At 33.3% G+C, this 14,234-nt stretch overlaps 1 protein-coding gene across 2 annotated transcripts in view; it reads left to right on the top strand.

Annotated features, from left to right (window-relative positions):
• KLHL1 (kelch like family member 1) overlaps positions 1-14,234 on the top strand; it is a gene marked incomplete at its 5' end in the record, with an annotated part of 376,374 nt that overhangs the window by 160,118 nt on the left and 202,022 nt on the right. For both annotated transcript variants that reach the window (XM_082675722.1, XM_082675721.1), the window contains one exon: positions 174-310. In XM_082675722.1, the coding sequence (XP_082531848.1) occupies positions 174-310 (137 nt within the window). The remainder of the gene's footprint in view (positions 1-173; positions 311-14,234) is intronic.

Raw genomic sequence — 14,234 nt, 5'->3', positions numbered from 1 at the left:
ATAGAGGATACATGTACACATAATGGATGATAGATAGATAGGCAGCTAGCTAGCTAGCTAGATAGATGATAGATTGATTGATAGACAGATAGATAGATAGATAGAGTCCTCTGCACTGCATTCTTGTTGACACTTACATTCGTGGCCTAAATTAGATCCTGTGACTCTTTCAGGCTTGTTCTGAGCTCAGTCTCCGACTATTTTGCCGCCATGTTTACAAGTGATGTTTGCGAAGCCAAGCAAGAGGAGATCAAGATGGAAGGCATAGACCCAAATGCTCTCTGGGACCTTGTTCAATTTGCATATACAGGTACAGTAAAAGAATTATAGCTTCATGTTAATGTCTTGTGAATGTTAGAATTTGAACACAGGTTTTAAAGCTTAAAAAAAAACTGTTGAGCATGTATCTTTCATTTCTTTTAGTTGAGCAAAATCAGACTACCTTTTCATTTGTCACTGAAATCATCAATGTACATATGTATACATATGCTCTACACTCTTCCACAAAGAATTTAAACTGGTTCATAATAATAGTCAATGGAATGAGCTTGGGAGAGGAGAAGAGAGGTTATTAATTATTAACTATGAATTTGTTTATGGTCAAACTTAGAGCATTAAGAAAGAAAATTTTCATTTTCTTTCTTTAAGGAAATGATGGGTTCAAATAACTATTTTTTTTCTTGTAATGTGTTTATTTCAATATTAAATCCTTCACAAAATGGACTTGGCAAACTTAGTTAAAAAGGAAAATGAAGATAACTAAAGTTGTGAAAATGGCTATTTTGGAAGCTTTTTCTCCTGATCTACTATGCTCTTCTTTCTATTGGTCTTTGCACCATATTAGCACAAATTAGCACAAATAATTTTGCCAATTTAGCAAACATTTGTTGAATGTTGCTCAATGTGCAAGTATTAGCTGTATCTCTGGAGAATAAACTAGTGAATAAACCATGTCTGCCCTCCAGAAGTTCACAGTCCAAGTGGAGAAAACAGTTAGACAAGGGATAAATATGATAGAATACGAAATGTTAAGAGGGAGTTAGAGGGCATAAAACCTGCTATTCAGAGCATTATTATGTCTCACATTCATTTAAAACATTTTAATAACTTTCCAGATTAATAACAGAAGGGGACATATTATACTAAAATCTTGTGACAGAAGCAAAGGCAAATAGTATGGATTGAAGTAATATTTTTTAGAAGTGGTATATAGTTCATTTTGCCTGAAATGAGGAAAGAAAGAGAAGCTAGAGCCTGATTACCAAACTAGCAGGACCCTAATTTAAGGAGATGTGTTTTTGCAGCATTTCTGGTTACGGGGAAACGAGAGATGTCATTGTGAAGATCAGCCACTAGAACCAAAATTTGTGGAACTAGTGGGAATCTGTCCTTTTGGAGGATTTAGCTTCTCACAGAGAGGAGTTTGCTACACTAATGTTACACTTAGTAAATGAAACCTCTTTGGAAAGAAAAATGCACATGTTCTGGATGCTTGAATCACAAAGCAGCAATGTAATGGAAAGACTTAGACATTTTCCAGCCTCAGTAATTTTTAAATTATAGTTTGTCAAAGCAAATATTGCATGGACAAAGTTAAACAGGTAAGCAAGTTTTTCTTCAAGTCTGTTGCAATAGGGGAGAGAGACCAGAACTCAGTCTTTACCTAATAATGCTGAAACAAAGGTGGGGGGGCGGGATTTTTAAGTGTTGAGGTAAAAGAGAGAACACAGGCCATTGCTGATTGGCTTTACTTAAAGGAAAAGTAAACTTTGTCCTATCTTTTTGAAAGAAGGTAGTTTTACAAATTGAAGCAAAGTGCCCACTTAAATTATGCTCCCAACAACCCCCTCCAAAAAAAACCCTGAGAGATAGGAGTGTTATTTCCCTTGAGGCTGGCATTTCAAACAGATGGCTTCCAGGTCCTTGATGAAAACATTCCTGGGTTGTAAAACTGGCAAGAGGCCAGTTTTTTGTTTTTGTTTTTTAATTTTTTTAAATAATTTACATCTCAAAGAGGTAGAGAAAGGTTTATAATTACAAGTTTTCTAAAGTAACTGCTCTAAGAAAAGGGAGATCAAAGGCCTATAGTCAGGAAGTAGACTGTCTAAATTTTAGTAAAACTGAGGGGACTTTAAGACCACCTTGTTCAATTTCAATTTGCATGCAACCTGAAATAATAGTATAAAAGATCATTGGCCTCCCAGGCAAGAGATAGAAAACATAACCATATTACTGTTTCCTGGAAAGAGAAGAATCACAAAGCTAACACTTTAGGAATCCTTCTAGCAACATAAAAGCATAGATCCAACACTTACAGCCTCCATGGCCTGGCAGCCTTGCATTTCTCAAGTGCAAAACTAGGTCAAAAGACACTTATCATCGTGTAGCAAAAAGTTGGAAGGTGTTTCAAAGCTCCCTGCTGAATGTAATGACCCAGATTTTTCTCTGCTTTGTAGAGGGCAGACCAGATACAAAGCTGCTGTTAAGTTACCACTGCCACTCTGGTCTTTGCTCCCATAACCATTCCTCCCTGGTAGTTGATAAATTTCCAATTGTTAGTTTATAGAAATGTGCTTGATGAGCAAATCATTTACATCATAATATGGGGGAGCTAGCCACAATATAAAGTATGTACCTTGTCTTTTGCTATATGCAATGTAAGAAATTATAACAATAGAAGAGATCAAGTGAGCAATGGTATAGCAAGGGAAAAATAGGAAGTATCTCTATGTGTCTATTTAGCTCACCTGCTAGCTGATCTCTAAGCTTTCCTTTGTAGAAAGCTAAAAATAAATGCATCACAGAAAAGGGAAAGAATGAATGAACAGTGAGTTCCTTAAAGGGTCATCCAATTGGGAATATTTTCTTGAATTCTGAAGTTTGAGAGGCCTTGGAGAAACTAAGGAGGCTTAACTATGTCAAGAATTGGCAGTTAACTACTAGCTGTAGAAGTACTGCACCCGTAGAGATGGGTAAGAGACTTTGAAATGATTTAAACAGATAAAATTTTCCATGAGATCTGGAAAGTCTTTTAGGTTTGAAAGAATCATATGTAGCTAATTTTTATCTCAGAAATTAAAGAAAATGATGAATGGGTAAAGTAGCTTGGAATAACTTGCTAACAGAGGTAAGCTTCAATGATTATAGAGTTTAATAATCTTTGATTTGAAGAAAGAGGAAGCATTCTTTAAAGACTTCATAAGGTAAAATTTGTACATGTAAGATGTGGGAGACATTCTCTCTATTTCCCTTTCTTTTTTCCTACTCCATCAAATTAGAATGAGAAAGGATGGGACCAGGGGCCTCGCAGAGCTTCAATAAGAACCAAAGCAAATATTTAGAAATTTTTTTTTCTGGTAATTGGGAAGAATGACCTGAGTAAAAAGGGGTGACTCCTGGGTAATAGCTCAAACAAAATTAGATTTTTTTCTAAAGGAAAATATATATAATAATAAACAGATTAATACTAGCAACATGTAAGGTAGAATAAAGAAAACCAACAAGGTCTTTGTGTTGACAACATTAAAGAAAACATTCTTGACAGTACGGAATTTAAAGATACAATTATAAAAATGATGACTAATTATCACAGTATCAAAACTACTTAAAATAAAAGGTACTATAAGGTCAATTTTTTCACACACTATAATAGCTCAGGAATGAAAAGGAAATGAACATTTCCACTGGTGTTAGAAAGAATTGTATGTCTAACAGGAGAGTTCATATCGCTTTTCTAAATTCTTGATTAACTTTAATTTCTTCTTTTTAAAACTTTCCATTGGGCTTTCTTTATAGTTTATTTATTAGGAAATCTGAGTGAGATCTTAGTCATTTATATGAACAAAGGACTATTTAGCAACTGTGTATGTTATAAAATAGTGTCCTTTTACCATTGGTGTCTTAAATGTAAAGTTTGAATACTTAGTTTTAATCCAGAGAATATGTAATTATAAGATAGTATATCAGTTTTTCAAAATCAAACCATAATTTAATTAAAAAATATGTGAGCACTTGTTGGGAGTTACACTAGGGATTACAAAATAAATATAAATTGAAACAGATTAAAATGACATAAACCTTTAAACAAATTTGGAAATGAATAGACTTATTGGAGTGAAATGGCTCTTTACTTTTGTTTTCAAAACTGGTAAGATCTATGTATCAATATCCACTTAATGGCATTCTCAACTGTATAGAGTCAAACATACTTAAAAACAGCTTTTTAAACATTTTCCTACATGCAACGGTGTTTCAAGTCTGTAATTGTACTCATCTAGAATAAAGATCTGGAGTATTATTTGTTTAATCTACAATAAAGCCTGTGGATTGGGATAATGAAGTCAAGGTTGTTCTGGAATTATTCTACAGAACATCTTCAGAAGGATGGAATCAGAGAAGAAAAGAAAAAATATGTTTACATTTTCTCATCATTCAACTTCCAAATTACTTAAAATGTTAGAGATGTATAGAACTTTAGAAATTCTATCCTGAGCATTATAAATGTTACAAATGAACATTTTTCTATGGCTAAGTATGTGACACAAAGCAGAGGCACCAAAACTACTTTTTATTGAGAATTACATATTTGCTATCTCAGATAAGTATTGACAAAATCATCATAGCATAAATCAGAACTTTGTTGGTCTCCTTTGAATTAATATGAAGGGACAGATTTTTTTTTCAATGTTTAAGAGACTGAAATTCTTGATGCAACCCATTCAGTGAGCTAAAGTAACCTGACAAAGATCAGTAGTAAGATCTATTACTATTACTAGAGTAATCTATTACTAGAGTAAAATGTCAGAGCACAAATTGAATGGTATTATCTCTACTGAATCAATGTCCTTTTGTAGAGTATTAGTTACAATGGAGTTCCTTGGAGTGGCTTATGACTATCTTGCCCTCATAACACTTTGGGTAGCTTAAATTGACTCCCCTATTGCTGGATAGTGGCTCACTGCAGATTTGATTCATACTTCCTCCCAGTCTAGTGCTTCTAGTAGTTCTCTGCAGGAGCCAGTGATACCTGACAACCTCAGCACATGAATGCCTGATAGTTCTTGCTGCGTGATTACACTGAATGCCTCTCAAGTTTTACTGCATGCCCACTATGTGCCGGGCCCTATGATAGGCTCTGGAAGACAATATGCTGAATTATACACATTCTCTTCCTTTAAGGGACTTTCCAATACAGGGTTTCAAATAATTAATTTTTGCTATCTTCTTTTGGTATAAACATCCTTTTAGATATACACAGCCTAGTGTTTCCTCATTAGAGAATGTCGTAAAGCCAACTTTGAAGGCTACTATATTGATTGTGTGAATATCAATTCTAGCCAAAACTTGATGATCACATTGTGAAAATGAAACAGGAAGTTTAATATATTTGAAAAGGATGCTCTGGGATTCACTGTATTTTAAAGTTGCTTCAGGCTGATAGAAATTTCCTTCCAGTTTATCTCTTACATAGTCCCTATTATCCTGACATACTTAAAAATACACTGTGTTCATTGATGCATAAGGAAATAGAGTTTGAACAAAGATGGAAGATGGGATTGCAGGGTTAGTAGCAAAGTGTCAGGTCCTGTAGGGAACTGATAAGGACAAGGTTTAAATAAAAGAAAGCTGTCCATCTAGCAGTGGTATTAAAAAGAGGGGTAGAAAATTAAACTGTCAAGTGGCAAAAAAATCATACTGAAGAGTTAACATCTTTAAAAAAAAAAAAGGTTTATGTGTCACTGAAGTAAATTAAAGTCTTAGTACATGCTAAGGAATGGTAAAATACTTTCTACTTACTGCCAAACATTTGAACAAAATAAATACACACACACGTGGAGCTGAGATATTTAATGTTCTCCTTTAGTATTGAAAATTATACATCAATATGTTCTGCCTGGACTGAATACTCTAAATTCCCTCATAATTTTTATTGTAATTAAAAGTAAATTATTGTTTTATTTTTATTACTGGTTTAATTCAAGTGGCATGAATATGCAAGCACATTAGCAGAATATTAGTTTTAAACTTAGGGCTTTTACTAGTTGAGAAAATTCTGTTCTCCATTTAAGAAATTGAGCCTTTAAAGATTGATTTTACATATTACTGTTACCAAATAATTAAAAAATATTGACTTAATAATTTTCACAGGATGTTGAAATAACCTATATTAATGAACAAGAAAAAATAAAAATAATAAAACAAAATAAAATAACTCAGTTGTATATTGCCATTATTTTACCAGGGAACCTTGTGTGTGTGTGTGTGTGTGTGTGTGTGTGTGCATGCACAACACTGAATAATATAAAATTAATTGAGGGAATATTATTTTGTAAAATAATTTAAAATGATGTATATTTTGTGAATATTGTGTAATTTTTGTTGTTATTATTGAACTGCAGTTTTGCTTTTTGCTATGGGATTCCATAGACAGACTGATAAATGAAATAGCTGTGTGAAACTTAATAATTAGTCACTATAGAGGAAAGGTTTCATCTCTTCTGCACTGTAACTCACATTTACTTTCTGAGTCTCCAAGTAAGGAAAATATCTCAAATTTTGTCTTGTAATCAACTTTTCTTTAAAAATCTGCTTTTATTTTATTTTATTGATGTTCTCAATCTTATAATTGTTTACATTTTCCTTTGCTTTGGATACTAGGAAGGCATGAACTGAATCATAGGCCACTATACCAACTGGGCGGGGTCGATGCTATGTATTCTTATGCCATTAACATTATATTGGATTAAATTTTCTCAGGATTAGTTTACCTTCACTCTAATCCCAAAATATTTGTACACTTGATTCTGTTGTATTTGAAGGGGCATATCTATGTATAGTGTAGTGTGTTGAATTTAACATTGGAAATATCTGAGAGCTTCTTTGGCCAGAAGTAATTCAACTAGAATTCATCATGATGTAGGCAGCCCTATGTTCATTCTGATTGTTGGGCATTTATTCTAATCAGTGCTACTATTTGTTACTTCTCATTAAGAATTTTGATTATAGCCCTTGGCCTCCCCCTTTTTACAGTTTGGGATATTAGTTAAATTACTTAGCTTTATGAAGTCTTAAAATAACTCAACTATAAGAAAGGGAAAATAATAATGGCTGAGAGGACTTTTTTAAGGAGTAAATGAACTAATAAAATTAAATGGGTTTAGCATAATACTTAGCATATTGTAAGCACTCAATTATAATGATTATTCATGACAGGTATTTTTATAAGTCTTTTCAAGTCCTTTGTATAATCTGTTATAAAAACTGAATATAAAGACTGAGAACTGGGGAGGGAATAATCACTTTGTTCAACAAACATAACTTTTGAATCCAATTTATTATATTCTTCAGTATTACAATATGATTTCACATTCATATGTATGATTCATGTACATTTTTAATGGTACATGTTTTGTTTAAACCACCGGCTTATAATTTTGCTACCTTATATGTTTGAGGTGCATTTTTATCATGTCTTACTTTTATTATTTTGTCTTATCTTATCTCAGCTGATCCACACAGCAACATTCTGAGATGGATAGTTAAATCTTATTGTCAGATACAGAAATGAAAACACACTAACACAGAGGTCAGCAAAGTAACATAGATGTGAAACCACAGTCTAGTTTTCCCAGTGACATATCAAGGTTCTTTCTACTAGCTGTAAAGTTACTCAACATTTTGTCCGATTAATATGAAAGGGAATGCTGCTTATATGTACTTATGCTATGCCACACTGTGTGACAAATTTGGCCTTACATTGACCTAGTATCAACTGTCATCAAATATAATTTTTCTTTATAATTAATTTCCTTTTACATAAAATCCTGTATAATCTGAGGAAAGTATGTAGATGTTACCTAAATGGAGAATTGTTTGTGATTGTTTATAGCATTATTTAAAAAGTCCTCAGTCTTGGACATTCACAATTTCAGAATTTTGCAATTTTGTTTTATTATTTTAATCTAAATAAGAAGTTATAAAAAGAAAACACTACACATGTTTAATATTTGTATTTTAGCACGTTTCACACACATCTCAGTTATGCCTCACAATATTCAGCTTTATCTTGCAATTAGGAAAACTGAAGCACCAAATTCATATGTTTCTAAGTAATATGTACCTTTTAAAATACTCCTTTAGTTGAATTTTAACTACTTCTCAATACTTTTCATTTAAAATTTGATAGAGCTGATACTTTTTGTAGATTGTATCTAAATTCAACTAAACACAACTAAAAACAATAAAGAAACAAAAACAAGGAAACAAAACAACCTCAGTCACTACACCCCTCTTAAGATTTCCATAAATTATCCTTTGCCTGGTTTGCCATCTTTAGTGAGGAGTTACTTCCTCTTCATGTTTGAGAAAAGAATTTATAATGAGAACCCCAAACACTTTAATTTTAAATGCTTTCTCTCCCTCAGATAAAAGATGGTAAGGGCTACCCAACAAGGAAAGCAAGTTTCAGCCAGAAGTAGATTTCATGCTCAAGATATCTTAAAGGAATATCCTATCCCTGACCCTTTAGACTGTGTGCTTGAACATGCTTAGGCAACATTGTAGCTATGACTGCACTCCCCTCATATTCCTCAACCAGAGAAAACACTCTACTCAAATGGCATTCATGCCAGTCTGATGTCTGATGCATGTTTCCCACCCCGTCTTTTCTTCTTTGGAGAAATGTTTATAAGTAGGTAGAGAAGGGGATAATGCAGAATAAAAAAATCAATAAAGGAAATCTAGACTAGTAATGGAAATTCACTCCTATGAGAAGAATTGTAAAAGTCACTTAACATGTATTTAATATATAACATTTTTATTCCTGATACATTCATGTCTACAAAATGTACCAATACTTTGAAATATATGTCATTAATTATTGTCAAGAGTTTTCCTGGGTTATGTAGTCTACTTTATGACAAATGGGCATTTTTTTATGTAATATGATGTGTTTTAAATTTTTTGACAGATTATCTTATTTATCAAATTAAGTTACAGACCTGAAGTACAAACTTCATTCTACATATTTGTTTAATTTAAATTTGCCACTTTACAACCATGGCTTCAAAATAAAATACATAAGTGAGGCCATCTGTATGTCTTCTTTGGAAAAATGTCTATTTAGATCTTCCACCCATTATCTGACTGGGTTGTTTGTTTTTTTCATATTGAGCTGCAGAAGCTGTTTGTATATTTTAGATTAATCCCCTGTTGGTTGCTTTGTTTGCAAAGATTTTCTCCTGTTGTGAAGGTTGTCTTTTGTTTGTTTATGGTTTCCTTTGCTGTGCAAAAGCTTTTAAGTTTAATTAGATCCCATTTGTTTATTTTTGTTTTATTTTCATTACTGTATGAGGTAGATCATAAAAGATCTTGCTTTGATTTATGTCAAAGAGTGTTCTGCCTATGTTTTCCTCTAAGAGTTTTATGGTGCCTGGCCTTACATTTAGTTCTTTAACCCATTTTGAGTTTATTTTTGTGTATGGTGTTAGGGAGTGTTCTAATCTCATTCTTTTACATGTAGCTGTCCAGTTTTCCCAGCACCACTTATTGAAGAGACTGTCTTTTTTTTTTTTTAACTTTTTATTTTATATTGGAGTATAGTTGATTAACAATGCTGTGATAGTTTCAGGTGTATAGCAAAGTGATTTAGTTATACATAGACATTTATCTATTCTTTTTCAAATTCCTTTTCCATTTAGGTTGTTCCATAATATTGCACAGAGTTCCCTGTGCTATACAGTAGGTCCTTGTTTATTATCCATTTTAGATATAGCAGTGTGTACATGTCAACCCCAAACTCCCTAACTATCCCGTTCCCTCACCTTTCCCCCCGGTTACCATAAATTCATTCTCTAAGTCTGTGAGTCTGTTTCTGCTTTGTAAATAAGTGCATTTGTATCATTTATTTTTAGATTCTGCATATAAGCGATATCTTATGATATTTATCTTTCTCTGTCTGACTTACTTCATTCAGTATGACAGTCTCTAAGTCCATCCATGTTGCTGCAAATGGCATTATTTCATTCTTTTTAATGGCTGAATAATATTCTATTGTATAAATGTACCACAACTTCTTTATCCATTCCTCTGTTGATGGACATTTAGGTTGCTTCCATGTCTTGGCTATTGTAAACAGTACTGCAATGAGCATTGGGGTGCATTTATCCTTTCAGACCATGATTTTCTCTGAATATATGTCCAGGAGTGGGATTGCAGGATCATATGGTAGCTCTTTTTTTTAGTTTTTTAAGGAACCTCCATACTGTTCTCCAGAGTGGCTGTACCAGTTTACATTCCCAACAACAGTATAGAAGGGTTCCCTTCTCTGCACACCCTCTCCAGCATTTATTGTTTGTGGATTTTCTGATGATAGCCATTTTGACTGGTGTGAGATGATATCTCATTGTAGTTTTGATTTGCATTTCTCTAATAATTAGTACGGTTGAACAACTTTTCTTGTGCCTCTTGGCAATCTGTATGTCTTCTTAGGAGAAATGTCTATTTAGGTATTCTACTCATTTTTTGATTGGGTTGTTTGTTTTGATGATATTAAGCTGCACGTGCTGCTTGTAAATTTTGGAGACTACTCCCTTGTTGGTCACATCATTTGCAAATACTTTCTCCCAATCTGCGGGTTGTCTTTTTGTTTTGTTTATGGTTTCCTTTGCTGTGCAAAAGCTTGTGAGTTTCATTAGGTCTCATTTGTTTATTTTTGTTTTTATTTTCATTACTTTAGGAGGTGGGTCAAAAAGGATCTTGCTGTGCTTTGTGGCAAAGAGTGTTCTGCCTATGTTTTCCTCTAAGAGTTTTATAGTGTCTGGTCTTACATTTAGGTCTTTAATCCATTTTGAGTTTATTTTTGTGTGTGGTCTTAGGGAGTGCTGTAATTTCATTCTTTTACATGTAGCTGTCCAGTTTTCACAACACCACTTACTGAAGAGACTATCTTTTCTCCATTGTATATTCTTGCCTCCTTTGTCATAGATTAGTTGACCACAGGTGCATGGGTTTATCTCTGGGCTTTCTATCCTGCTTCATTTATCTATATTTCTGTTTTCGTTCCAGTACCATACTGTCTTAATTACTGTAGCTTTGTAGTGTAGTCTGAAGTTAGGGAGGCTGATTCCTCCAGCATCATTTTTCTTTCTTAAGGTTCCTTTGGCTATTTGCCGTTTCCTGTGTTTCCATACAAATTGTGAAATTTTTTGTTCTAATTCTATGAAAAATGCATTGGTAATTTCATAGGGATTACACTGAATCTGTAGATTGCATTGGGTAGTATAGTCATTTTGACAATATTGATTCTTCCAATCCAAGAACATGGTATATCTTTCCATTTGTTTGTGTAGTCTTTGATTTCTTTCATTAGTACCTTATAGTTTTCTGAGTACAGTGCTTTTGTCTGCTTAGGTAGGTTTATTCCTAGGTATTTTATTCTTTTTGTTGCAATGGTAAATGGGATTGTTTCTTTAATTTCTCTCTCTGATCTTTCATTGTTAGTGTATAGAAATGCAGAAGATTTCTGTGCATTAATTTTGTCTCCTGCAACTTTACCAAATTCATCGATTAGCTCTAGTAGTTTTCTGGTGGCATCTTTTATGATTTTCTATGTATAGTATCATGTCATCTGCAAACAGTGACAATTTAATTTCTTCTTTTCCAATTTGGATTCCTTTTATTTATTTTTATTCTCTGATTGCTGTAGTAGGACTTCCAAAACTATGTTGAATAAAAGTGGAGAGAGTGGACATCCTTGTCTTGTTCCTAATCTTAGAGGAAATGCTTTCAGCTTTTCACTGTTGAGTATGATGCTAGCTATAAGTTTGTTATATATGACCTTTGTTATGTTGAGGTATGTTCCCTCTATGTCCACTTTCTAGAGAGTTATTTTCATAAATCTGTGTTGAATTTTGTCAAAAGCTTTTTCTGCATATATTAAGATGATCATATGGTTTTTATTCTTCAATTTGTTGATGTGGTGTATCACACTGATTGATTTCTGGATATTGAAAAATCCTTGCATCCCTGGGATAAATCCCACTTGATCATGGTGTATGATCTTTTTGATGTATTATTGAGTTCAGATTGCTAGTATTTTGTTGAAGATTTTTGCATCTATGCTCATCAGTTGTTATTGGCCTGTAATTTTCTTTTTTGTGGTATCTTTGTCCGGTTTTGGTATCAGGGTAATGGGGCCTCATAAAATGAGTTTGGGAGTTTTCCTTCCTCTGCAATTTTTTGGATCAGTTTCAGAATGATGGGTGTTAGCTTTTCTCTAAATGTTTGATAAAATTCCCCTGTGAAGCCATCTGGTCCTGGACTTTTGTTTCTTGGAAGATTTTTATTCACAATTTCAATTTCATTACTTGTGATTTGTCTGTTCATACTTTCAGTTTCTTCCTGGTTCAGTCTTGGGAGATTGTATCTCTCTAAGAATTTGTCCATTTCTTCCAGGTTGTCCATTTTGTTGGCATACAGTTTCTTGTAGTAGTCTCTTATGATCCTTTGTATTTGTATGGTGTAAGTTGTAACTTCTCCTTTTTCATTTCTAATTTTATTGCTTTGAGTCCTCTCCCTTTTTTTTCTTGATGAGTCTGGCTAAAAATTTATCAATTTTGTTTATCCTTCCGAAGAATCAGGTTTTAGTTTCATTGATCTTTGCTATTGTTTTCTTTGTCTCTATTTCATATATTTTCTGCTCTGATCTTTATGATTTCTTTCCTTCCACTAACTTTCGGTTTTGTTTGTTCTTCTTTCTCTAGTTGCTTTAGGTGTAAGGTTAGGTTGTTTATTTGAAATTTTTTTTTTCCCAAGGTAAGATTTTATTGCTATAAACTTCCCTCTTAGAACTGTTTTGCTGCATCCCATAGGTTTTGGATCATTGTGCTTTCATTTTCATTTGTCTCTAGGTAATTTTTGATTTACTCTTTGATTTCTTCAGTGATCCATTGCTTGCTTAGTAGCATATTGTTTTGCCTCCATGTGTTTGTGTTTTTTACAGTTCTTTACTTGTAGTTTATTTCTAATCTCACAGAAAAGATTAAATTTAATTAAAAGATTAAATTTATTAAATTTACGGAGTCTTGCTTTTTGGCCCAGCTTTTGGTTGCTCCTGCAGAATGTTCCGTGTGCACTTGAGAAGAATGTGTACATTGCTGCTTTTGGATGGCATGCTCTATAAATATCAATTAAGTCCATCTGCACTAATTTAAGGCCTGTGGTTCCTTATTGATTTTCTCTCTGGATGATTTGTCCTTTGAAGAAAATGGGTTGTTAAAGTTCCCCACTATTATTGTGTTATTGTCGATTTCTCCCTTTATGGCTGTTAGTATTTGCCTTATATTACTGAGGTGCTCCTATGATGGGTGCATATATATTTCCAATTATTATATCTTCTTCATGGATTGATCCCTTGATCATTTTGCAGTATCCTTCTTTGTCACTTATAAGAGTCTTTATTTTAACGTCTATTTTGTCTGATATGAGCATTGCTACTCCAGCTTTCTTTTGATTTCTATTTGCATGGAATATCTTTTCTGATCCTCTCACTTTCAGTCTGTTTGTGTCCCTAGGTCTGAAGTGGGTCTCCTGTAGACAGAATATACAGTGTCTTGTTTTTGTATCCATTCAGCCAATCTATGTCTATTGGTTGGAACATTTAATCTATTTATCAGTAAATTTAAGGTAATTATCAATATGTACATTCTTATCGACTTTTTCTTAATAGTTTTGTTTTTGTTTCTATAGGTCTTTTTTCTTCCCTTCTTCTTTTGTTCTCTTCTCTTGTGGTTTGATGACAATCTTTAGTGTTTGTGTTTGGGTTGCTTTTTCTTTTTGTGTGTGTGTATCTATTGTAGATTTTTGGTTTGCTGGTCTGGCAAGGTTTTGATATAGCAATCTATTAAAGTACAAGTTTGTTTTAAGTTTCTGGTCTCTTTCCCACCTAGAGAAGTTTCTTAAGCATTTGTTGAAAACCTGGTCTTGTGGTGCTGAATTCTTAGCTTTTGCTTGTCTGTAAAGCTCTTGATTTCTCTATCAAATCTGAATGAATGCCTTGCTGGGTAGAGTATTCTTGGTTGTAGGTTCTTCTCTTTCATCCTTTGCAATATATCGTGCCAATCCCTTCTGTTCTGCAGATTTGCTGCTGAGAAATCAACTGATAACTTTATGGGAGTTCCCTTGCATGTTATTTGTTGTTTTCCCTTGGTGCTTTAAATTATTTTTCTTTGTCTTTA

This window comes from Grampus griseus (assembly GCF_964374135.1).
Source record: "Grampus griseus genome assembly, chromosome: 18".
Lineage (NCBI taxonomy): Eukaryota > Metazoa > Chordata > Mammalia > Artiodactyla > Delphinidae > Grampus > Grampus griseus.
This window is presented reverse-complemented; position numbering and strand designations above follow the sequence as displayed.